The 26,959-nt window shown below is 43.8% G+C and overlaps 1 protein-coding gene across 3 annotated transcripts in view; it reads right to left on the bottom strand.

Moving 5' to 3' along the window:
• The window catches only part of ndrg4 (NDRG family member 4), a 67,783-nt gene that overhangs the window by 27,727 nt on the left and 13,097 nt on the right, over positions 1-26,959 (bottom strand). Inside the window, exons 2-4 of one of the 3 annotated variants that reach the window (XM_076112452.1) lie at positions 10,597-10,691; positions 7,058-7,206; positions 3,125-3,163 (exon numbers count right to left, since the gene is read on the bottom strand). In XM_076112452.1, coding sequence (XP_075968567.1) covers positions 3,125-3,163; positions 7,058-7,206; positions 10,597-10,691 — 283 coding nt within the window. Of the gene's footprint in view, positions 1-3,124; positions 3,164-7,057; positions 7,217-10,596; positions 10,692-26,959 lie in introns of those variants that run through there. The other 2 variants (XM_076112445.1, XM_076112459.1) reach the window with 2 other exon arrangements.

The following is a 26,959-nucleotide window of genomic DNA, read 5'->3' as shown; positions in this document are numbered from 1 at the left end:
TGTCAAAAATACTGCTCAATTCAATTCATTCATTGCAATGCTCTCAGCCTAAGTGTTAGGCGTAATTAAAATTGATGAAGTATAGCTAAGTATGAGATATATTAGCTAAACCTGACTACGTGGCCTACAGTTTAAAGTAATGACATGCAGCAAAGCTGAGCTTAAGGTGTCAAAATCAAAGATATAGTATGGTTTGGTATTATTGTATAATGTATAATTTGTTTGTTTATTTACCATATTTATATATTTTATTGTAATTTCAATATGTTTCTATTTTTAAATCATGTCTTCTATTTTGCACTGTGTTGATTGTTTATTGTTATGCACCATCCACCAAGTCAAATTCCTTGTATGTGCAACATACTTTGGCAATTAAACGGTTCTGATTCTGATTCTAATATAGTACAGTACGGTAGTATAGTTTAGCATTATATTATACTATGGTATACTAAAATATATTATAATATAGCATGATATACAAGTATTAATGTGGAATAGTATAGTCTGGTATAGTATAGTATTTTGGTCTATAGTATATATATATATACAGTATAGTAGTGCTGGGCAACGATTCATATTTTTAATCGCGATTAATTACATGATTTTTTTGCGATTAATCGCATTGTTATGCGCAAAGTTCAATAATTAATTCAAAAGTAGTGTATTGCGCACTTTTATTTTAAAGTACTGCTATATGAACAAAAGGTCAACAACATTTGGTTTGCAAACACTTTAAACAAATAAGGTTATTTTTAACAGCAGTATTCCCTTTACACAGTAGCAGTTAAAATACAGTTATAATGATTCTGATCATAGATATTCAGCTGGTGTTCATAACTTTATTTTCATGTGTGTAAGAGTTGATATTTGAAATATACACCTTTGAAAACTGCAAACCTATCTACTTCTTTTTTTTTGTTTGTTAAATTCTCAGTAGCGATAACTAAATGCTTATTATACATATTACAAACAAAACACTTTAAAAACTCGACAATATGTATTTTAATATTGTCACTGTTGTAAATTGTTTGATTGCATGATTTACTTTTATTGTGAAGAGCATGAAAACGGAAGTGCTTTTAGTTTGAAGAGACAGGAAGTACAATGGTATGTGTTCGCTAACAATTTTGATGAAACGTAGAAAACCACATGTTGGGTGCAAGAGCATGTTCTGTTCACTGTAACACTAATACTACAGTTCAGACAGTAAAGTATTCCGTTCAAACAAGACGTGTCTTGGTCCTCACTAGAAGCTCCACTTCACAACAGTCACGTTTGATCCTGTAACGAGAAGCTCGCGCTCGTGTGTGTGTGTGTGTTCACAAGAGTGAAGACGGTGACGGAGTGTAGGAGGGGTTCCGGAGCCGGGGGGGGGGAGAAGGAAGTGACGCCACACAAACACAGCTGTTCACTGATTGCTGCCTGGTACTTGTGTTAAAAATGTAGCTTAATAATAAAAATAAACAAAACTGGGTTAACGATAATATAATTGTCGGCGTTAATTAATTAATGCGTTAACGCGATAATAACGCGTTAACTGGCCTAGCATTAATATATAGTATATAGTTTAGTATAGTATGGTATTGTATTATTATTATTGTACAAAAAAACAAAACTCAATTTCACATCCCTCTATGTATGCAGACCTGTAATTCTGTCATGTGTTGAAATATGTAAAACAATAAGGCTTTCATATCTGCCCTGCTATGTTTTTCATTCATATAATTCATGCTTAGTGGTTTCTGATTCTTTTTCTTACACTCCTCTCTCCTCTAGTTTCAGATCTCTTATCGTCCTGCCTTTGAGTGTTTTCCCGCCTGTTTTGGATGTCTGCCCCGGACTGATTAGTTTCACCTGTCCCTCAATAGCCCTGCACTCACCTGTTCTCCCTTCCCCGATCAGTCATTCACTGCATATAACTGCTTCTTTGTCAGTTCGGCGCCCGTAGTTATATGGTGTTCTGTTGCCTCTTTTTTTCCTGTCACCTATTTACCTGTAATCTGTTTGCTGGACCTTCTGCCCATTTAAACTTATCTACCTGAGTAAATGACTTCATCCTGCTGCCTCCTCAACTCTACAATTAGGCCCTAAGCCCTGTTCTAGTGTTCCCTGCACCGTCACAAAGGCATGAATTTAAAGGGAAAACAAATTCTATTGACTGGAAAGATGCAGGCTGAAGCTTAAGCTTATCTTAATACCCTTTTTACGTAACATATTCCAACAAGTAACCCTTTCAGTACTAGGTTGAGGTATTACAAAAAATAAAACAAACAATAATAAAAATACTTTTGATTTATATGTGTTTACCACCTCAATTAATTTCAATTGTCAGAACCATTCAATAGGTGAACCACTTTGCGAGATATACAACTATTCGTTAAATGTGTCCTTACCGTGGCTTTTTAAACATACCATTCCCCTAAATTCTTGCTGGCTCCCCCAGCATTTTAAAGCATGTAAGTAAGCAATTTCACTCTGCATATTTATCCAATCGATTTACAATTCTTATAGCTTTCTTTTGTAGCATTTGTGTTGCTCCATACATCCAGGGTAGATATTGCCTTTTGTTTTTAAAACAGACATTAACAATAAACAGACAACAGACAACAAACATTTTAAAGCTGAAATGTGGCGCATCTTGACACTCCAAAGTGTGTAAAGACTAGTCCCAAATAAATACAAATTAACCTTTGAAAGCTTTTAATCTCAGGGTAGAAATCTCAGATTTATTGCTATTAATCAGACACTTTCATCATATCAGAGTAACCTGTTCCTAACCAACCTGTCTTTGGATCCAGCACAAGGAGAACATGCAAGCTCCACACATAGAGGCCTCAACTGGTTAAAGGATTCAAACCCGGGGCCCACAGTGGAGCAATAGCTAATGTAGCGCTTCCATCTTAGTTATTATCATCGTTGTTGTATTTAGCCTTGTAAATTTATAGATATCTATCTTCCACCTCCCCTCCTTTTCCACGTCTCTGTTGACTCGGGCTGTTTACCCGAGTGAGCGAGCACAAAGAGTTGGCAAACAAAAGAAGATGAGGGATGATAGACAGACGACGACACAAAAGACGCACTGATAAGAAAAGAGAGAGAGAGCAACACACACATGGGCTTATACCTTCCAATCCCCTGCCGGCATCAGCTGTTCACAGCTTTCCTGCACAGAGAGACAAGCAGAGACGAAAGACAGAGAGAAACAAATTAAAATAGGAAAGAGATAAGTGAGTCTGACTGTGCATCCGTTGTTGGAGCTTAAGGCCAGCTAAACTCACAGAGGAGCAGCATGAGCTGTGCACTGTAGGTCCAAACCGACACAGAAAAACACTGTTTCCCAGAAGCACTTTAGCGGTACAGTGATGATGTTCTACTGTCTCTGAACATACACAGAAATGTATGTTATAAATGAAATTTAGCATTAATTACTCCCTTAATAGGAACAAAAAGCCACGATTTTGGTAGTCAAATTGTATTGGTTGTGTTTGAGTCATAGACTGTAAATATAGATGGACGACTCGTCTCCACTTCCTTCCTATGTACAAAAGTGACGTCAAAACCATCTTGAGGTTTTGACGTCATTTGAACTCACCCGTCCGAGTCAATCTTGACTACAGACGGCTTGTTAGCGTGAGCCACCTAGCTGCTACGTTAGCACAACGGTGGCTGTTTGGCTAGAAAGAACTAACCATAATATCTGTAAAAATAAATTTATGACATGTTCTATTACACAGACTCTTGTAAGTTAAAGTTGCATCTCCTTTCTCGTACAATTTGAAATCAATCATTACGTCACACCCTCTTTTTATAGCATCAAATAACTAATTAAAAACTTGAACATACATCGGCGTGATAAGAACTACCTAAAATGAGAGTGGCCATCTTCAGGAAAACATTATTTGATGTGCATTTTAATTTTTTAGTTTAGCCCATGTCCCAGTCGCTAACGTGGAGGGGGCGGGACTTATGTGCTATAATGCAGCCAGCGACCAGGGATGTTGTGGCTTCACTTTTGGGGAGCTGGCATGTCGTCCATCTTCGGTTTGAATTCATTCAAAGATATTCCAACAATTTAGCAATGCACTGCATAAGGTTGGGTGTTTTAACAAGGGATACTGGGTCCTGCATTTCCCATAATGCAGCTTAGATAGTGGCTTTCATCGGGCCCTTTTAAATTTCACAACACCAGTTTGTAACACAGGCTTTCTTTTAAAAATGTTTGTGTTTTTTCAAAGCCCAAGCTGAGATAACCCTGGTGACATCATTATGACATCATCTGGGTTATTTTGTCAGACTTTGGAACGCTCCCCCCAGAGCCACAGAAGACGTGATTCAGCTGTCTGTAAATGCTAAGTAGTACTTTCTTTATGGCTAGCAAACTGATGCTGAAGGGTAAAATTGGCGCAGTGCCCCTTTAGGAGCAGTGCTTTAACACATCCGTACTTCTTTGGTTTGGGCCAAATACACCTGTTATTCTAGAGAGACAGTAAATATTCACTTAAGTGCATGTGGGAGACTGGGAACACATCAGCAGTAAGAGAAGATGGTGATTTTTTTTAAATAGATGAGATGAGATGAGAGAGAGCACAGCAACCAGATCCCCCCCCTACACACACACAAACACACACACACGCAAACACAGCAACAGTCATCTTCGTCTGTAAACAAAGATGAGCTGGGTCATAAAGATGACGTTTTTGTCATTCGGCCACAGTGTCGAGCCAGTCTGACTCCATGAGTGACAAAACAGATTAAAAAAGTAACAGACACTGATTGATGACAAGCCGGCTTCAAGAGAGGGGACAGCTGTGCCAGCGACAGTCACAGCTTCCCGGTGTTTTAAACACAATTTCATGTCCAGCAAAATTATTTTTTGGGATACAAGTCGTGAAGAAAATATTTTTAATCTCGCAATGTGACCCCGTCTCCTCCACAATGACTTTCCCATGCAACTAAATTGCACTAGTTTAGAGGGAAACATATTTTCTCCTGGATTACGGTCGCAGTTTGAAACACAAATTTATTAATGTTAAAAATGACACAAAATTAAACTTTTATTTTTTGACTCATCCACTACCCCGACCTCCTCCCTAAGTGGACTCATTGGAATTTATTTGTAATACGTCAAAGGCAAAAGTGATCCACGACAAAAATATGTTTCCTTTTAAATTCCCAAAGCGGTTTTGTTGTACGGGAATGTCATTTTTAGGACACAGGGATGTGCAGTGCTCATTTTTTGAGGAATCTGGTCTTGACTCTTCATTCGAGAAGAGATGTATTGACATAATACAGGTTTTTCATCCCTTATTACATGCACACTGCTGTGTAGGAAAATGACACATGCATCAGAGCAACAACTTAGATCATTTAACGTGTTTTTAATTTGTCATTTTTCAATACGACAGTGAAAGTTCACTGATCCCAACTTGTGTTATTTCAGCACATGCAAGAGCTTATTCCTGCTCTGCTGCTTCCGTAAAGCCAGGAGCAGAACAGGAACATCTGGACATCTGGACCGAAGAAAACGAAGGACATGCACATGAGGTTAGACGCCAATCGGAACAGATGGTTGTCACACTGCTTCATTGTTAAACATGCACACAATATTATTGATATTATTTCTGAAAAAAAAACACATGATAGGATTAAAGATGACAGAGGAAGTGAAAAGGAATAGTTGTGGATTAAGGTGTGTTGGGGGGGGGCAGGGGGAGTCACATACAAAGTTGTTAAGGGTAGCAGTGGACAAAGTCAGATCAGGGACACACCTAAAGAGAAAAAAAGGTCTCAAGACAACAACAGGACCTGAAGCTGCCCTTTAGAAGAATGGGAAAACGTCAAATACCATTGAATGAGCTGTTCACTTCTCTGATAAACTCATCTCAACAGAAACTCAAAGGGCACCTCAGTTACTGTGGAGTTCATGCAAATGGATCCTTCTTTTCAGAGGAAAGATGTTATGGTGACAGTACGGTGGTCGGACCAGCAGGTGGCACTCTTCTCTTTCTCTCTGTTCTACTAAAGTAACTATGCAGATTAAGATTTTATATAAATATACATATGATCAGATAAAAAAAATGGGATACAGTTTATACTGCATATAGTAAGGAGTACTTAACTTTTAATACTAAGTATGCTAAATTTAAGTTTTTTTTTTTTTTTTTTTTGTGTGTATTGCTGTTTTTACCCAAAGAAGCAATGTGTACGATCTGGCCACCTGCTCCAAACACATGGGGGTCAGCATTTTACCTCGACTGCTGGGTTTACACAATCTACATTTAAAAAAAAGTAAACTGGTAACTAACAGCAGGGCTACACAAAATTCAACCAAACTGCTAAAACTCTGAGAGATCTTATGATTCACATGTGGCGTTGGGCTTTAGTTTACGTTAGCAGTCTTTGTGTTTACTGTGACGCTAACCGGGGCTGTACAGTCCGTGTACGTTTGGATAGGGACCTTGGACACTGGTGTTTGCACTGGCTGAAATTTAGCTAACTGATAACAGAAGTTCCGTCTCCCTGCGAGAGACGTTTCTGCCATTTTGGATATAATCCAACGAACAAACAATATACACGAATCATGGATGTATTAACATGCATCGGGGCAGCTCCACTTCCTCTTCCTCTCATGCTGGACTGAGTACAGACTGGAAGCTACAGTGATTAAGGTGTATTACCAGACAGGATAGGCCAGAGCTAGCTGGTTAGCATGCTCATTTCAGTAGATATCACTAGACGTCTCTGACATGACATCAACACTGTAACCTCTTCACATTCCGGTGATAATGTTTGTTAATTTTTTTTGTTTCAAACTAAAATTCTGGCCACATCTTACACTTTGCCCCTTTAAGTAAACCTAGCTTTCTCCCTGACTACTACTTCCACCACTGCGAGTCACGTGTATGCTATAACAACAGTAATAACATGTTTTTCCAACATTTTCTTAACCACAGTGCAGACAGTGGGTGTTTTCCACCAATGGTTACCAGCGGTTACCATGTGTGTGTTACATTCAGTGTGCTGGCAGGTAGATGATTCTGTTTGTTCTGGTAGTTACCGGGAGGACCCCGCTGGCCCGACGGCGCGTCTGGCGGAGCCAGTGTCGCGCGATGACATGCCAGCGGTGAGTGGGGCGGCTGGGGGGAGGGGGGTGGTTAAGGGGCACCGGGCTTGCGGGGCACGGTAACCCCCCCGATGCCTCATCTCCTTTATCCTGCTGTATTGCGAAACAACAAACACAAGGTGGTTATTGGGTAACAACGGGGGGTCGGGGGGGGGGGGGGCAGCAACAACATACGGTAGACATAAAAATGTGATGCACTTTAGGACTTAAAGCTCCAAAGACACTTCTGGCCTCACTCTGCTTTATTTCTGCTCCAGCATCACCAGAGAGGTCAAGACCTGCAACCTTATTTTGAAAAACAGGAACAGGTGTAAACCATGCACATGCAACTCTAAACCAGGAATATGCTGCATTAAGGTCACATGGAAACACTGTAAATACAAGTTGCATAAAGGTCGTAGTTGGTATGTTCAGGGCCGTAACCAGGATCTTAAACGTACTGAGGTCATAAGTCCAAGGTCTCCACAAACTGACCAGACAACAAAAGTCTTTTGCTTGGTTTGACTTTTCATGTGCAATTTCTTTAAGTAAGTTTCCCAACGTGACAGTCTAAGCTCTATAATGCAAGAAATAACATCCTTGTGGAGAAATACTGAGTCATTAATTATTCATTTGGTAGTCCAATTGAAATTAATTCATATAGAAATACTGGAAACTATGATGGTGTATTAGTGCCCATATAGGTAAAAAACATAAAATTATGGAGCCGGAGTAATATTGATAGAAAAAACACTGAGATCAAAGTTGCAAATGTACAAGAAAGAAACTTGGATATTATTTTTTTCAACAAAATTAAAATAAAGAAAATGTTTTATATTCTTTAAGATTATAAAGTCAAAAAAACATTTGAATTTGTTGCACCTAAAGTGGTGTCAGTAAGTTAAGGATAGCTCTGACTGAGGCCAAGGTCCTGAAAGATCTTTTTCTTTTCTCTATTCTTTTATGAACGTGTTGTACTCCTTATATTAGGCCTGTTGTATGTTTTATTTTGCTAACGGGTTGTCAGATAAATCCTAAAGAGGTCCAATGTCGTCTCTTACGAATGGCCTCTGGCCGAGTTGGAGGTCCTGAAAGAAACCTATACATGTTCTCCTTCCAGTTCTTTCTGTGTTCTTTTGTGAATATGAGAATGTATATATTCTGCGCATGGCAACTCATGTTACCGCAGTGGTAATGGTAGCATCTGTGACACGATGAGGTCTTACCACAACCAACTGACAAGCAGCAACATTTCAAGAAACCAACAGTATGTGTGCTTGATACAGAGAAAAGTACCTGTAAAAACATTGCTCCATACAAGTGACTTAGGGTACCTTTAAATCGTCTGCATTATTGGACTTTTTCATGCAAAAGGCAGAAGCTGTATCAGGAATGATGGTTATGTTTAAAACGAAATGACCAAAATGGATGTTCATCATGTGTTCATATACTGTATAGAGTATATGGACAATTAAAATGCATAGGCATCAGTTTATTTTCTTAAAGCTTCAAATCAGCTTCAAATTAGTTTCATTGAATAAAAACGTCTGTTATGCCTGTGTGAACTAAATGCAGCATTCGTCCAACATGACTCACTGAGTCAGACCTGAGCTTTACCAGCGTTTTGTGCCAGGAGTTGATCACTCAGTAACAACACCAGAGCTACAGACTTTAGATGAGCTGGGAGAGAAGAGAGGCAGCTGAAGTCGTCTTCGACAGAATGATAAAACAAGCGGCCCGTTGAGTCACCCAAACATGTAACTGGATCGATGCAGCTTGTCGTAATGAGCAGGCCTAATGACCTTTTGCTAGATGAGCTGATTGATGGCAGAATGAGTCAATCATATTGATGCACAGTATGTTTAGGATACTTATATTAAGGGGAGACACTACAGATGAATAGGGGAAAGTTTTAACTTATAGACATCACCATGAAACTTCTCCAATTGATTACTTAGATTAAGACAATTCTTTTTTGTATTACAAGTTTTCTGAAATTTAAAGTATAAATGAGCAAACAAGGTATTATCTTATTAAATATGTGCTAATTTTCATACATTTCCAGAACAGAAATCTGAACATTGGATAAAGCCAGTTTCAGAATTCTTGTTTCATTTTGTTGACATAATAGAGTCAAGGTGTTTACAGAGGAGATTTGGATATGTCTTTGTATCATTCCATAAATCAGAAAATACTGTCAACAGCCATTAAAATGCTTTTAGTAATACAATGTTCTATAAATCAGGCTATGATTGATATATGAACAAACACACATCTGTAGAAACCTTCAGAACATAGAGAGGAATGAAAGTGTAAAGTTTGGTGTATGTAAGAGCTACTGAAGTGGAGATTTATGGGTCTGAGTCTGAGAAAAAAATGTATTTAGAGAAAACGTCCTTTAAAGAGACGTTTCAGGTTCATGTTTCATGTTTTGTTGAAATTACAGACATTTTGAAGACACTACAGGTGAATTGAGTAAAAAAATAACTAATAGATATCACCATGACACTTCTTAAGTTGATAACTTCCATTATTACAATATATTTTTTTTTTCAAGTTTTCTGATATGTTGTTATTGTTTATATATGCAAGTGTAGCATTATCTAATAGTAACTTTTGATGAATTTCGGACAAATCTATAGATTCAAATAGACAAAGGAATGAAATAAACCGCTAAATGTATATTTTGGGTGTTTACTTTCCACTAGTCTGAAAGAAGACATCTTATGAATGCAAAATAGCATTAAAATAAAAACCTGAGCAACTGCACTGTTTCACTTATGACACACTGGCCAGGTGAGTCATGGCTGGCCAGGTGAGTCATGGCTAAAAGGTTTAGTCACATTGATTTCTCCAGCAGAAACATGAGGCTTGTCAGGAGCAGAAGTACATTCCACTCTTGTTTATGGTTTGTTCAATATATTATTTTAATGCTATTCTTAGCAGTAATGATTTTTTGTCCGCCTGTTTGTGCTCCACAATAATAAAAGTGGCCTTAGCATAATTGGCCCAACAAGTGAGTTTTTTTCAGGCATACATTTTGCCTTTTAATGTCCTTTTTTCTGTCAAGCTGATCTGGTTCATCTCCACCATTTCCATCATCTGGAGTGGCTCTCAAACATTTAATAAGAGCCCCTGATTCAGCAGCCGTTTAACCTGTTGCTTAGGTAATGAATAAGTGGCCTTTTTGTAACTGCCTTCTGTCTATTCTCCGCTCTGTTTTTGCCTCCCTTCTCTGTTCTCCGGCGCTCTCTCTCAGCTTACATGAGCTTTTATTTTTTCATAGTGTTGTTATCAAAGAGTCACGGTCAGATGGAGATCATTAATTTCCTCCTCAAACAAGCACATTGTCTAATTATGAGCCATCGCGGCTAATGAGCACAAACATCTTTGTCATAATTCTTTCCGAGTGGCTCGTCCTGTCACAGACCAACCAGCACCCGGATCAGGGGTACGTACACAGAGGACAAGCGCGGTAAATAAACCAGGTGGACTGACCATGTCTGAGTCCACGCCGCGCTGCTCCGGCAGCAGGGGCTTCTCCTCCGTGAACTGCTGCTCCTTCATCCCTGCCATCCTGGACAGCAACCTAGAATCACCACGCCAACACACACACACACACACACACACACACACACACACACACACATCTAAGGTTACACTATTATTTCATCATGCAGAATACTGTTTGACCTTAGAAAACTAAATTCATCTGCATTTGTTTCTCTTCCAGTGTGTTGCATGATGATGCCATTTCAGTTTCAATTAAATGGAATGAAACAGTCCTTCGAGGAGTAATTTCACAAATCCACATTGTGAAATGATGGAAGCACTCAGATCGCTGATTAAATGATGTGCTGAACGAGGATAATCTGAGCAGCTGATAGATGAGGAACTGATTGGAAACGGAGATGGAATCATGACGGGAATTAGAAACCTGCCCAAATTTATTGGAAGAATTACTGGTAAAAGAAAACGAAAACATACACAGCTACAGTGCATATATCGGGGTTTCCTGAGAAGTAAAAAGTTGACTAGAGGTGAATCTTTTCCAAAACAAAAGGTGCTCTGTGGAGTTTTCTTGTAAAGAGACAATGTATGCGTTGTTTTCATCTTTGAGGTCTAATAAACATGTTGAAGTTTATTTTGTAAAGGCAGTGTATGCATGTAATTAGTGCAGTGGTGGGCCGTCAGGTCCAGCTAAGCCTTCTCTGCTGGCCTAAACAGAATCACAAAGTTATAGCTATTTTATAATTTAATAATTTTTCACAAATACACTACATGTATTATAATTATTTTTCCCATTAGCTTATTTCCTCAAAGCACAGCTACTGTCTTTTTCTGTTGCTCTGCTTCCAGCCTGCAGCTCTGCTTCCAGCACAGCTTGTTTTAAGGAGAGCTTTTATCCAATCAGATTTCACCTCTATGCTGTCTCTATAGAAGAGAGGCCCGAGGTCCTCTAGGTAGACTTTGCAGATTAAAGTAAATGGGGACGATATTGTTGATTGTCATAGTCTTCAACCAATCAGATGTTTAGTTTGACATGTTGGGCGTATTCTTTGACGTGCCAGTGGTATCGAGGTAGCCTGCTAAGTACGTCTGCATTAACGTGCAGCGCAGCATTAACGTGCGCCGTGATTGGTCAGTGGGCCAGCGTGACTTTTGTCAAATAGAAAGCTAGCTAGCAGATTTTAGTATTTAGTAAGAGTTCAGGTTGAAAGATATGTAAGAAGTTATGACATTGACATAACATTTTTAGCGTTTTGCTTGGTGTAGATTCTTTTTATTTTACCTAGCTGTGTTTTTTTAACACTCAATGGCTGAAGGAGGAGGAGAAACCGATTTGGTGGCGGAGTTACTGACAAAGCCTTTCTCGAGGAGGACATTTCAGGAAAAGCGGGAAATCGTATCAAAGGGTCGGCTAACCCCACAGCTAGCAGCCTTGACCCAGCAAGTAAAAGGAAAATGTGGCTCTGCCCGCTCAGCTCGGCAGCTTCTTGACAGGTGCCGAATGAGTGCCGCTCGCTTGCCGCTGTTGTGACACCTGACTGACGCTTGCCACAGACTAGCCACTGCGGTGCCAGTGCCACAAGGAGGATCTCGGCCTTGCTGCGTCAACTTTACGCAGTGGCATGTTTGGCGGTGACTATCCCAACATCGACTGCCTCTGTCGAGTGGACATTTTCAGCCCTCAAACGCATCAAAACATATTCCAGAGACCTCTTGCTGGAACTGAAACGCACAGATGTACTGTACAACCGCGTCATTGAACTGTTTGTAAACAAAGACAGGAGGATGGACTTTGTCTGTAAATAATGAACAGCATTTGGTAAGTGAACTGCTTTTGTGTTTTTACATCTGCAGTAGCGTTGTGTTAATTTGTCTATCGTGTTGTTTTTATTATATAGTTAATATCGTTCCCTCTGATGTAAATAATATTTGAATGGCCCGTGCTCTTGAGTGTGCGGTGTTTTAGTGCCACAGTGTTGCTGGATTGTTTTGTCATGCTTTGTTGTAAATATATGTGACTGGTTCTTGTGAGTTTGTTCTTGTCATTGTGTTAATTACATTGATTTTACTATATGCATTGTCCGTTAATGACGAAGCATCCCGTCATGCATGCATCTGCACTCTGCAGTTAGTGTATTGTTTCGTGTAAACACCTCATATTCACATAACACTGCAAAATTTGACAAGTGAAATAAAATGTTACATGAAGGTGGGTAGGTGTTGAGCTTCATGTAACATTTTATTTCACTTGTCAAATTTTGCAGTGTTATGTGAATATGAGGTGTTTACACGAAACAAACAATAACCCGTAGCTGTGGTGGCTCAACTGTAGTAAGACGGCACAGAAGGCCCAGGTAGAGAATGCACGGCCCGCCACTGAATTAGTGTATAACACATGGAAAACTGACACATGCTAAAGTGATGCTAGAGTGGTATATAGAGCGGCATAGTTTTGACAAGTGGGGCCACTGACCGAGAGTTGGTACATGATGAGTTGGAAGTGGGATTGTTTGGTCTATAGCTCTACTACAGGTTAATAAAACTTCACAGTGTACCATTACTTGTGCTGGAATTTGTACATTGTGTATCTGGACTTACAGTACAGTGAGTAAAACAGCACAGTGTATTGTGTCCCTGTACTCCTGATGACAGTTTGATCCACCTAACAAGGAGAGGCTAATGCTGGACAGATTGTACTTTAAACTGGCCTTTTATGTTTGAGGGCACACACACCAGCCATAAAACACAGGACACAAATACATTGTGACACATCAGCACACACAGGGCTGGGTTAGTACAATAACACTGCTACAGTACACGATCACATCAGTCCGCCAACACTGGAGTGCAGAAGAACACTTTAAATAGAGTTTCCATTGACACTACATCACCTAACTGAGGTACTGCCATGTTAAAAGTGGCAGATTGGTCAGATTTACAGTGGCTGTTTTGTTTTTTTCATTAAATAACACTCTCTACGTTTCCTAATTTAATGTGAAGTTAGATAGAAGGATATAGCTGATGATGTAACTGACCCAAGTCTGTCAGGGCTTAGGTCTTTAACGAATCAACACACAACATCTCACTGTCTTTTCCCTCTCCGTCTCGCTCCAACCTCATTTGCCCTCTAATGTTGTCTCTCTCCTCTCTCGTGGCAGTCGTTCATCACAATCTGTGTTATCTGACACCCAAAAGAAACAAAGCCCAGATGCCAGTGAGAGGTGCTCCCAGCTGACAAAGTGTGTGTTTGTGTGTGTGACCCCAGAGTGTCGGAGCCACTACTTACAAAAAATACATTTTTGTATCTTTGAACTTGGTAACATACATTGTCCTCTCGACATGAAGGAGATCAAACCAGACCAGGTCAGATGAGGTGTAGATACACTGATTCATTACACATTACAGTCATTTTTAAATGTGTCTGTGGACTGTCATCGTCTGAGGAGGCATGCACAGACAGAATATCAGAAACATCTGTAATGTGAGATCTCAACCAGATGTCCAACAAATATCACCAAACATTCAAACTTGTTTTTCTCCTCTCCTTCTCTTTCCCCTCTCCTTAACCTACTGCCTTTGCTCGCTCCCTCCCATTGTGACCAGTTTATCAAACGGTTGAGTGTGACCTTTCTGAGGCCGCTGGAATGGAGCCACGACGATATGAGAGCAGAGACAACACAACACCACCTCTCTTCTTCCTGCTCCCTCACTTTATAGCTACGCGTCTGCTGTTTTTCTCGGAAAGTCACCACTTCACAAATCCTTTATCTACTTACAAAACAACAAATGTTTATTTCAGTCAAATGTTTCATTGTTCTCTATTTCTGGTTGAAATTACCAACAAATTACAACTTCCAAACAATCCATTTAAATTTTCCAGTAAAATAAAGTATTATTGCAAAAATAACAAATTTACAGGTTGACCGAACTGAATTCACTAACTGGATTAGTTAGCTCCTCCGCGAATCGCCACCTTATCGTGGTGGAGGAGTTTGAGTGGCTCAGTGATCCTGGGAACTATGTTGTCCGGGGCATTAGCCCCTGGTAGGGTCTCCCAAGGCAAACAGGTTTCAGGGGAGAGCCCAGACTAAGAGCGGTTCAAAACGACCCTAATGATGAGCAGCCCACGGACTACAGTCACCTCGCCCGGACCAGGGAAACCGGGGCACCCTCCCGGAGCCAGACCCAGGAGGGGAGCTCGTAGGCGAGCGTCTGGTTGCCGGGCCTTTGCCCATGGGGCCCGGTCGGGCTCAGCCCGAATAAACATCATGGAGCAGCCACCCTGTGGACCCACCACCCGCAGGGACACGCATTGGGGTCGGGTGCTTTGCAGACCGGGCGGTAGGTCGGGCGGGAGGCCCGGGCATGCCGATCGCCGGCGACATAGACTAGCTCTAGGGACGTGGAACGTCACCTCGCTAGCGGGGAAAGAGCCAGAGCTGGTGCAGGAGGTGGAGCGATACCAGCTAGAAATAGTTGGACTCACCTCCACACACAGCGTTGGCTCTGGAACCAAGCTCCTGGAGAGGGGTTGGACTTTGTCCTTTTCCGGAGTTGCCCAGGGTGAGAGGCGCCGGGCGGGAGTGGGGATACTCACGAGCCCCCGGCTGAGCGCCGCTGTGTTGGAGTTCTCCCCGGAGAGCGAGAGGGTCGCCTCCATGCGCCTACGGGTTGCGGGGAGCAAGGCTCTGACTGTGGTTTGTGCTTATGCACCAAACAGCAGTTCGGAGTATCCGGCCTTCTTGGAGTCGGTGGGAGGGGTCCTGGAAAGGGCGCCGCCTACCGACTCCATAGTTCTCCTGGGGGACTTCAACGCTCACGTGGGCAATGACGGAGAAACCTGGCGGGGGGTGATTGGGAGGAACGGCTTGCCCGATCTGAACCCGAATGGTGTTTCGTTATTGGACTTCTGTGCTTGCCACAGTTTGGCCATAACGAACACTATGTTCGAACATAAGGTGGCTCATAAGTGTACCTGGTACCAGAACACCTTAGGCCGGAGATCAATGATCGACTTTGTAATCGTATCATTTGATTTGCGGCCGTATGTTTTGGACACTCGGGTGAAGAGAGGAGCAGAGCTGTCAACTGATCACCACCTGGTGGTGAGTTGGATCAGATGGCAGGGGAACCGGTTGGAAAGACCCGGTAAACCCAAACGTGTAGTGAGGGTAAACTGGGAACGTCTGGCGGAGGACCCTGTCCGGGAGGTCTTTAACTCCCACCTCCGGAAGAACTTCTCACACATCCCGAGGGAGGTTGGGGACACGGAATCCGAGTGGACCATGTTCAAAGCCTCTATTGTGGACGCGGCCGCTAGGAGCTGTGGCCGGAAGGTCATCGGTGCCTGTCGTGGCGGCAACCCGAGAACCCGGTGGTGGACACCGGAGGTGAGGGAAGCCGTCAAGCTGAAGAAGGAGACCTTCAAGGCCTGGTTGGCCCAGGGGTCTCCTGAAGCAGCTGACAGGTATCGGCAGCCCAGAAGGGCTGCAGCTGCGGTGGTCGCGAATGCTAAATCTCGGGCATGGGAGGAGTTCGGGGAGGCCATGGAGAAGGACTTTCGGTTGGCCTCAAGGAGGTTCTGGCAAACCATCCGACGGCTCAGGAAGGGAAAGCAGGGCTTACCCCAGGCTGTTCTCAGCAGGGGGGGGGGGGAACTGCTAACCCGGACGGAGGACATCGTCGGGCGGTGGAAAGAGCACTTTGAGGAACTCCTAAACCCGACCAACATGTCCTCTGCAGAGGAGGCAGCGCCTGAGGACCTAGGGGGAGGCTCACCCATATCCCTGGCAGAGGTCGCTGAGGTAGTTAAAAAGCTCCTTGGTGGCAAGGCGCCGGGGGTGGATGAGATCCGCCCTGAGATGCTGAAGGCGCTGGACATAGTTGGGCTGTCCTGGCTGACACGCCTCTTCAATGTCGCATGGGGGTCGGGATCAGTGCCCATGGAATGGCAGACCGGGGTGGTGGTTCCCATCTTCAAAAAGGGGGACCGGAGAGTGTGCTCGAATTACCGGGGTATCACACTACTCAGCCTCCCGGGGAAGGCTTATGCCAGGGTGCTGGAAAGGAGGCTCCGACCGCTTGTCGAACCTCAGATTCAAGAGGAGCAGTGCGGATTCCGTCCCGGCCGTGGAACAGTGGACCAGCTCTTTACCCTCGCAAGACTACTGGAGGGGCTCTGGGAGTTTGCCCAACCAGTCTACATGTGCTTTGTGGACTTGGAGAAGGCTTTCGACCGGGTCCCTCAGGGGATCTTGTGGGGGGTGCTGCGGGAGTATGGGGTGCCGGACCCGTTACAACGGGCGATCCGGTCTCTGTACGACTGCAGTAGGAGCTGTGTCCGCATTCTCGGCAATAAGTCAAACACGTTCCCGGTGGGTGTTGGCCTCCGCCAGGGCTGCCCTTTGTCACCGGTCCTGTTCGTGATTTTCATGGACAGGATATCTAGGCGCAGCCTGGGGGCGGAGAACGTCAGTTTCGGGGGTCTCGGGATCGCCTCTCTGCTATTTGCAGATGATGTGGTCCTGTTAGCCTCCTCGGATCGTGACCTCCAGCATTCACTGGGACGGTTTGCAGCCGAGTGTGAAGAGGCGGGGATGAGAGTTAGCACCTCCAAATCTGAGGCCATGGTGCTCTGCCGGAAACCGGTGGATTGCTCCCTCCAGGTGGGGACGGAGTGCCTACCTCAAGCGAAGGAGTTCAAGTATCTCGGGGTCTTGTTCAAGAGTGAGGGTAAGATGGAGCGGGATCGGTGCAGCTGCAGCAGTAAAGCAGGCGCTGCACCGGACCGTCTTGGTGAAGAGGGAGCTGAGCCGGAAGGCAAAGCTCTCAATTTACCACTCGGTCTACGTTCCTACCCTCACCTATGGTCACGAACTCTGGGTCGTGACCGAAAGGACAAGGTCGCGGCTACAAGCGGCCGAAATGAGTTTCCTCCGTAGGGTGGCCGGGCTCAGCCTTAGAGATAGGGTAAGGAGCTCGGTCATCAGGAGGGAGCTTGGAGTTGAGCCGCTACTCCTTCGCATCGAAAGGAGTCAGCTGAGGTGGTTCGGGCATCTAATTAGGATGCCTCCTGGACGCCTCCCACTGGAGGTTTTCCAGGCACGTCCAACTGGGAAGAGACCCCGGGGAAGACCCAGAACACGCTGGAGAGATTACATCTCCCAGCTGGCCTGGGAACGCCTCGGGATCCCCCAGAATGAGCTGGAACATGTTGCCGGTGAGAGGGAGGTCTGGGTCGGCCTGCTTGCCCTGCTGCCACCGCGACCCGACCCTGGATAAGCGGTGGAAAATGGATGGATGGATGGTTAGTTACTGTTGCTATGCCTGTCAAGCTTTCTGTTTTGTGCATAACTAAACATCGAACAAAAAGTTCGGAAATTAGTGTTTGGTAGATTATTTCTCTGTTGTAACAATGCTTCTTGGCAATGAATTTTATACCGTTGGAAAGCCTGTTTATTTACCTTTTAAACGATGCCCCATTTGTAAGGAACATGCATTTCTGGGATGAGCAGCACAGCTGAGTATGTGGGTTGCGCCCATGAAAAATTTGCCAAATCTTCTCTGCCAATGCCAAACAGCTTATTCTGCTGTTGCTGGCCCGTTTGCGCTGGTGTCGGCAACACCTGCACTGGAACCTGAACATGTGGAGGAATGTTATGTTCAGCGATGAGTCCAGATTCTGTCTAAGGAAGTTGGATCGTAGGGTCAAAGTGTGGAGAAGACGGGGAGAACGCTATGCTGATTGCTGCACCGATAGAGTAACACCTTTTGGTGGAGGCAGTGTGATGGTGTGGGGCGGCATCTCCATCACTGGAAAAATGAGGCTTGTCTTCATTGGAGGCAATCTCAATGCAGAGAGATGAGATTCTGCAACCAGTGGCAATCCCATTTCTCCACATTCTGGGACCGAACTCCATCCTCTAAGATGAAGACGCTCGCCCCCACAGAGCAGGGTTTATCAGAGACTACCTCCAGAATTTGGGAGTAGAGAGGATGGAATGGCCTGCCAACAGTCCTGACCTCAACCCAAGTGAACACTTGTGGGACCAGCTGTTTGTGCCAGAGTGACCAACACAACCACGTTGGCTGACTTGCGACAAATCCTGCTTGAGTGGAATGCCATCCCACAGCAGTGTGTGAGCAGGCTGGTGACCAGCATGAGGAGGAGGTGCCAGGCTGTTGTGGCTGTGTATGGTTCTTCCACACGCTACTGAGGCTCCTGTTTAAATGAATAAATTGTAAAATTGCCAATATGTCTTGTTTCTTCCTTGTTACTGATAGACTTCAATCATCCAATCCACCAAACAACACCAAACAAGAGTCAATAGCAACAGCAGAATAAGCTGTTTGGCATTGGCAGAGAAGATTTGGCAAATTTTTCATGGGCGCAACCCACATACTCAGCTGTGCTGCTCATCCCACAAATGAATGTTCCTTACAAATGGGGCACTGTTTGAAAGGTAAATAAACAGGCTTTCCAACGGTATAACATTTATTGCCAAGAAGCATTGTTACAACAGAGAAATAATCTACCAAACACTAATTTCCGAACGTTTTGTTCGATGTTCATAATATAAAAAACATCCCCAGTGGAAATGATGCTCTTGGCTGTATATAGTTTATTCTATGGATAAAACCCCACACACTTATTTCCAATGAGAGTGCACTCTTGTGACTGACTGACGTAGTTGGAAACTGGAGCCTCCAGACTGTCGGGGAGATCAACCCAACATTCATCAGACTGTGAACTCACTAAAGCTGGATATGAAAAACAAGAACTGGATGATTAACACCAGCAGTCACAGCCAGAATGGCTGTAGAGACGAAGAAAAGACCGCCACCTACACACACTCAAACTTCATTCAGAGATTATCCAAAGGAAATGCCGCCCACATTCTTTAAGACAGCACAGCAATGAGCATGAAAGATTCAAAATAATTGAAAAAAAACAAGGATCCTAAAGGATTACCTCCTCATCCTTATTTCACCTCCATAAATCCTTGATTCTTCTCTCCTTGGATTTCTTACATAACCCCTTCCATTGCTTTATCATTTTGCCTCTAGAACCATCTGTATCCATCATGCTGGATTTTCTCAAAATTTGCATTACTTTCAGAAAATGTTCTCCCTTAAAGCTTGCGTGTTTATTGATCCAGCAGCTCAAGAGTTCACAAGCTTCACATTAAAGAATCCTCGGCTCTGATTGGTTGTTTTCTTTAGGGCGCCGCGGAATCTTTTAAATCCCTTTCGGAGCACTATGAGGAGGCAGGGGAACCTGATGTTTTCACAGATTATCTGTGTGGTGTACGGCTGTCAAATATGACAGTTACCAGTTACCATCTGTAGCTTTAAGGCCAACAGATGAATGCTATTTCCATATTCACTCTCCTTTTAGTTCTGTTTTGGTCTCCACCACCTCCTGAGGGTAATATCTGGCTCTTTAGCTGCTAAATGCTCCAACATGTTCACTTGCTAGTTCATAACTGTCTGTCTGTTGTTTGGTGTTGATCAGGTAGTGTACTGTGAGTCTATCAGAGCTTGTTTTTTACTGAAATTGGATGCTGGAGGGAGTTGATGAGAACAGAATTAGGAAGATGTAAAACCAAAACAAAGAGCTAAAAGAGGCTAAAAAGCTCAATGCACAGTTGGGTGACAATTGTCGGTAGATTTGAACAATCCTTTTGACGTGATTTGTAATAATTTGATACAAGGTTAACATAAAACACAATAACTAGTGCAGTTTTAAGGTTGGGAGTTAAAACATTGCCGACTTTACAAATGATAAATAGCCACTCGGTGCAGGTAAGAGAATAAATGTGTTATACTTCTCCAACTCTCTCCGTCTCTGCTTCTTTTTGTTTCTCTGCTTTCCCAAATTTGTCACCACTGTTTGACAGTTTATTTTTTTCCAAACTCTTTTCTCTATGCAATATTCTTCTCTGTCGTTCAGCATCTCGTCCCTTCTTCTAGCTGTCTTTTGACAACGGTCTTTGTGTCCCCTCTGACCCTCTCTGTCACTCTCAATTCTTTCACTCTTACCCCATCTCATCCTCTCATCTTTTATCCTCATTTCACCCCGTCTCATCCCTCTCTTGCTCACCATCCCGATTCACTCTGACATGCTTATGTAAGACAGCTGGTTGGGAAATCAATTAACATTGCATTACATCGGCTATATTTGGCCTTGTGTACAGATAACGCTCAGTCCTACTCTGATTTAATGCTTTGTCTAGTGTGTAACTTCTGTACTATCTATCTATGGTGAAAATCGTGTTGGTTCTTTTTAAAAGATGTTGATACATGTAGTTTAGAATGTGTATGTTATTGTATGTCTCCTGTTAGTGTCTACAATGTGCGTGAATTCCTGGTCTTTTAAATGTGGTCAATTTGATAGTTTAGTCTGTTCAACTGTTCTGCAGCAAAAAGTCTCAATAATTACTGGGTAAGAGCATTTATTGTCCCGGGAGGATGATTCCAAAACGTTTTAATAACTGTGACCCTTTTTCTTGAAAAGCCTAGCCAGATCCTATAGAGTTTGCTGGAGTCATGGTCCCTATGAAATAATTCCTTAAAGTTTCCTCAAGCACACCCACCAGGCCAACATTAATATTGGAAGATTATAAACTATTGAGGCAACACAATCTGGAGATGTCAGAAGAAGTAAATGGTAAATGGAGTTGTACTCGAACAGCGCCTTCCTAGTCTTCTGATCACTCAAAGTAATTTCATACTACATGTCATTCACCCATTCATTCACTGATGGCAGGGGCTACCATGCAAGGTGCGACCTGCCCATCAAAACTAAGGAACATTCATACCCATTCACGCACAGCCCAGTGGGAGTAATTTGGGGTTAGGTTTCTTGACCAAGGGCACATTGACATGAACTAGCAGAGTCGGAGATCCTCTGATTGAAGGACGACCTGCTCTAGCACTGAGCCACAGTCGGCCACAGACGAAGTGGAGGTGTGCAAAGATAGAAGATAGAAGATTCAAGATGGCGCCGCGGACGGCTGCCTCGGTGTGTTTGTGCTCAATGTTTTGTGTTGTTTTTGTAAATACAGTTTTCTGCTGCAATACCCGGAGCTTTTTCACCAGAGATGAGCTCATAAACATCAGGGCAACAACTCCAGTGGACTTACTTCCAAGTTTTCTGTTAACTTCTGTGGAATTACTGGACATTCTAGTCAAAAGTGCTCTCACGCATTCAGTGAAACGCCGTTGGAGAGAGAAACGTTCAGGAGCACTTGTGCATCTCCGCACACGTGGATCTCGCACACCGCTACCGGGCATATTTCTCTCCAACGTTCGCTCACTGTTCAACAAACTGGATGAACTTCAGCTGCTGGTGGGGAAAGACAGAGACATTTCTTCATCCTCCGTTTTGCGTTTTACTGAGACCTGGCTCTGTGGATCGATACCGGACTCTGCGTTCCAGCTGGCTGGCTCCCAGCTGTTCAGAGCGGACCACGACACGGAGCTCTCCAGCAAATTGAAGGGTGGAGGAATCTGATTCCACTCCAACAGTGGCTGGTGTAACGATGTGACATTGATTCTCCAACACTGTTTTCCTGAATCTTTTATCATAAACTGTAAACCCTTTTACTCCCCCCGTGAGTTCGCTTCATTCATACTGGTCGGTGCCGAACAGATACTGTGTGTGGAGCGGACCGACCCGGACTCTTTAGTTATTGTCCTTGGTGACTTTAACAGAGGAAACCTCAGCAATGAACTCCCTAAATACAGACAGTTTATTAAATGCTCAACAAGAAAGGAAAACATTTTGTGACATACACAGAGGCTGTGACGTCATACATCAGCTTCTGTGTTCCAACAAGCACCATTACAGTCGCTTTTATCCAAAGCGACTTACAATTCAGATACTATCACATTTCTACACCGTAGAATTACGGGAGACATTTCTGGTGTTAAGTGTCTTGCTCAAGGACACATCGACATGTGACTAGTGGAGCCTGAGCTGGGGATCGAACCACCGATCCTGTGATTAGAAGGTCGGCCCTGCTATCCACTTAGCCACAGTCGCCCACCAGGGTGAGTTACAACGACAAACCCTGGTTTACAGCAGAACTCAGACAGCTAAGGCTGCACAAGGATCAGGCATTTAGTAGTGGGGACAAGGACATTTATAAACAGGCAAAATACAGGTTTAGCAAGGCGGTGAGAGATGCTAAACGACTGTACTCTGAGAAACTGCAACACCAGCTCTCAGCAAGTGATTCTGCTTCTGTCTGGAGAGGCCTCAGCCCATGTCCACATTACTCCGTTTACTCCGTTTTTGCCACGTTTACACTGAGCGGCCACACTACGCCGGAGTTTTGGAGCACCGTAAACGGAGGAGTCTGAAAACACCCCCGAGATTGGAGGTGTTTGAAAACTCCGGGGTTGCGCTTGAATGTGGACGGTCGGAAACTGATGTGTTTAGAAAAAATTACGCACACACCCGTGTTCGCTACTGGATTGGTTCTTAGCAACCATGACGTCTCCGTCCCTGATTCGTCACACTCACTATCACGTGACCCGTACTCGGAAGAAAACAAACAGGCAGGGCGACCAGCGATTCATTTCAACATGGATAACTAATTTCAAGCGTTGCAGCTAGCAGCTGTTGTGCAGTAAAAGTCTGCATTTCTGTGGAGGAAGCAGCTGTTATTGGAGCGATTAGCGAGCGGCGTGACCAGCGGCCAAGCCACAGTTAGCCGTAAATGCTATTCAGAGCTACGAGTGAGAACAACAACAGTTAGTGCCTCGTTGTTTTTAGATTCTGATGAGAAGACACGCTGCTTCGTTTTACTTCTTCCGTTTGGTAGCTGTGGAGAATTTCAGTATTATAAACGCATTATTAGTAGGATTTAATAACACCCCTAGTGGTGAGTAGAAGTGTCACAATAATAAATATGTTAGTCACAATATGTTTCCATATGGAATGTATTATATGTTTACAATATCCTCACTTATAGAGGATATTATATGTTACAGTATATTAACTCATTGAATGTATTAGATCATAGAAGTATAGTCACTGTAGGTATTAAAACACTGTAAGTCTTGAGGGTCAGATAGGAATTCTGAGTGAGGCTACACAGACATGCAGCAGCAAATGGAGGCGACCTCATCGATGGAGGATGGGGCCAGTGGGACGGTCAAATGCCAAGCTGACCACGACGGAGAGGTGGAGCCAAGATGTTTTGCGAGGAGCCAAGATGTTTTGCTACAGGATCAATCCAGGGAGGGGACAGAATTCAAATGAAGCCAATCACTAATTGCCACGGAGGGTCATTCACACGTTTTATGACAGTATCGGACACTTTCCGACTCTCAGGGGATACAAAAGACAATGTTTTAGGGAGTTTATCTCAGATCTCTGCAGCTCTCATTTTCAGCTAACTGGCCGCGCCGGACTGTGAGGAGATGCGTGTATGTGGTCTCTGCTCTCGAGAACATTACTATTGATAGTTAATTCAGTTTGTAAGTGAATTTCGTGTAGTACATTAAATATTGTTTTAAATTTTGAACCGGATTCAGCTCATTCTTTCTGCTGCGCATGCGCAGTAAGAAGCTCGCAGCAGAAGAGTTCCTGCGGCCTGCAGGCTCCTTCATCCTTTGTTCTAACCCTAACATAGCCTTGAGAGACCTTAGTCTGTAAGTATTTCTTTATGAAGCATGAAAAGATGTACGAAGATATATATTCTATTCGCTCTTTTAGTATAGCATTTGTGTTGTATTAAATGCTAATCGCGGTTAGCATTTCTCCATTGGTGGTAATGTTACAATTAGCTTAGAAGCTAGCTAGTCGGACATGTTACATGATGTTCAGAGCTACGAGTGAGAACAGACAACAACAACACGGAGGAAACGAGTGAGAGACGTGTGTTGACCACATTTATGGACCATAATCTAGTAAACGTTTACGTGTAAGTGTTGATTTTAAAGTAAATTTGATGTGAGAGAGAGAGAGATAGACCCGCAGCGCTGTAACTACGTCTGAAAAATAAAACTTCTAAAACGTTCCACGAACTGTCTGTTTGAGTTTATAGAGGAATATTTTAGAGGAAGATCTTAAGTATCAAACACAACCTTTCATTATTAAAGACTACTTTATTACTCTGCAGTATTTTTTAAAAACTCAGCAACCAATCTACTTCCTGTTTACACCGTCACGCGCATGCCCAGTGTACGTTAATGGTCACATGCTGCCCGTCTTCGAAGGTTGCCGTGTGGATGCAGATCAATTCGAGAATGATGCTGAAACGGCCGTGTGGACGGAGATCGTTTCTATTTGATAAATCTGCTTCCAAATAGAAACGGAGTAGTATGGATGTAGGATCAGACAGATCACCAACTACAAACCTAAAGCCCCCCACTCCATGAACGACCTATGCCTGGCAGACAAGCTGAACGAGTTCTACTGTAGATTTGAAAGACAATGGGACAGTCCTGACCCCACCCCCCACGGCTCCATCTACCAGCCCCAGACCACCAGGCCCCCCTCCTCCAGCTCAGCAGGGGCTCATGCCTCTGTATCACCCATCCCATCGCCCCCACTCCCCTCCCCACTGACGACTCTCTATTCTGGAGAGAGACGTCAACAGGCTGTTTAAAAAACAGAACCTCCGCAAAGCAGCCGGCCCGGACTCTGTCTCCCCCCTACACCCTGACATCTTCAACACCTCCCTGGAGACATGACACATACCAGCCTGCTTCAAGGCCTCCACCATCATCCCCGTCCCCAAAAAACCAAGGATCACAGGGCTTAATGACTGTCGCCCTGACCTCTGAGGTCATGAAGTCTTTTGAACGCCTGGTCCTGTCCCACTTAAAAACCCTCACTGACCCACTCCTGGACCCCCTGCAGTTCGCCTACAGAGCCAACAGGTATGTAGACGACACAGTCAACATGGCCCTTCTGTTACGGGTGTAGTTAGGACCCAGGAGCAGTACGACAAGACCGGGACTGGTTTGATTTGAGTTCTTTATTAGCAACGCACGACAGGCAGAATATTCTCTGGCAGAATCCACGACAGGTTTCTCGGGGTCAAGGACAGAAGGGCTGAGTAAGTTTCCAGGGCAGGGGCAAGGCGAGGTAGTCCGGGACAGGCAGGGTCGGCAACAGGGAATCAGTCCATGGGTGAGTGCATGAAAGCAAAGAACGATCTGGCAGTGAGTGTGTGTGAGGCAGGGGTTTAAATAGTGAAGAGGCAGAGTGAGCAGGTGAGAGTGATGAGGTGAGTGTGACTGGCAGGTGCACTGAATGAACTGATTAGGTGAGTGAAAGGACGAAAAAGCTAGATAGAAGTAACCGAGCTGTGACACCTTCACTTCATCATCCAGCAACTGGACTCCCCAGGAACCTACGCCAGGATCCTGTTTGTGGACTTCAGCTATGCCTTTAACACCATCATCCCGTCTCTGCTGCATGACAAGCTCTCTCAGCTGCATGTGCCCGACTCCACCCGCAGGTGGATGACAGACTTCCTGTCTGACAGGAAGCAGCACGTGAAGCTGGGAAAGCACATCTCAGCCTCCCGGACCATCAGCACCGGTTCCCGCCCAAGGCTGCGTTCTTTCCCCCCTTCTCTTCTCCCTGTACACCAACAGTCCATCCTCTGCTCCTCCATGACGGTCTGGTATGCTGCAGCCACAGCCAAGGACAAGGGCAGACTGCAGCATATCATTCGCTCTGCTGAGAGGGTGATTGGCTGCAATCTGCTGTCCCTCCAGGACTTCGCTTCAAGGACCCTGAATCGAGCAAGAAAGATTGTAGCCGACCCCCCTCACCCTAGACATAAACTATTCCTGCCCCTTCCACCTGGCGGGTGACCTCACGCCACTTGAACAGTTTTCTCCCATCAGTCTGTTTGTTGTGCACTTTATTTTATATTCTTTTATATTCTATTGTAAATTTTAATGTTTCTATTTCTTGCACTGTGTTGATTGTTGTTCTTTCAGTTGCCTAACCCACCCAATCTCACGGAAGTATAAGTAGCATGACATTTCAGATGTGTCATAACGCATATTCGTTTTTTCACCTGTCATTTTACGATGTGAAATGGTTGAGGCTATGTTTAGGCAACAAAACTTCGATAACGGTTAAAAAAAAAAAACATTTCATGAAATTCAAGAATGCACATTGCTTCATGTCGACCTGGTCATATCATGTATACCCAGTTAACATATACTATTTCTTACAGGAGGATCATACGATCTGTTGCGTTAGTGTCCGTTAGTGAGTGTGCACCTCCTTGTCTGTCCACAGCTAATCTTGCATTCCTAAAAACACTCTCAAAACAGGCATTTTATTGTCTGTTTTATACTGTCATTGAATGC

The sequence above is a fragment of the Anarhichas minor genome, unplaced genomic scaffold, assembly GCF_050575085.1.
Source record: "Anarhichas minor isolate MPS153535 unplaced genomic scaffold, ASM5057508v1 ptg000005l, whole genome shotgun sequence".
Taxonomy (NCBI): Eukaryota; Metazoa; Chordata; class Actinopteri; order Perciformes; family Anarhichadidae; genus Anarhichas; species Anarhichas minor.
This window is presented reverse-complemented; position numbering and strand designations above follow the sequence as displayed.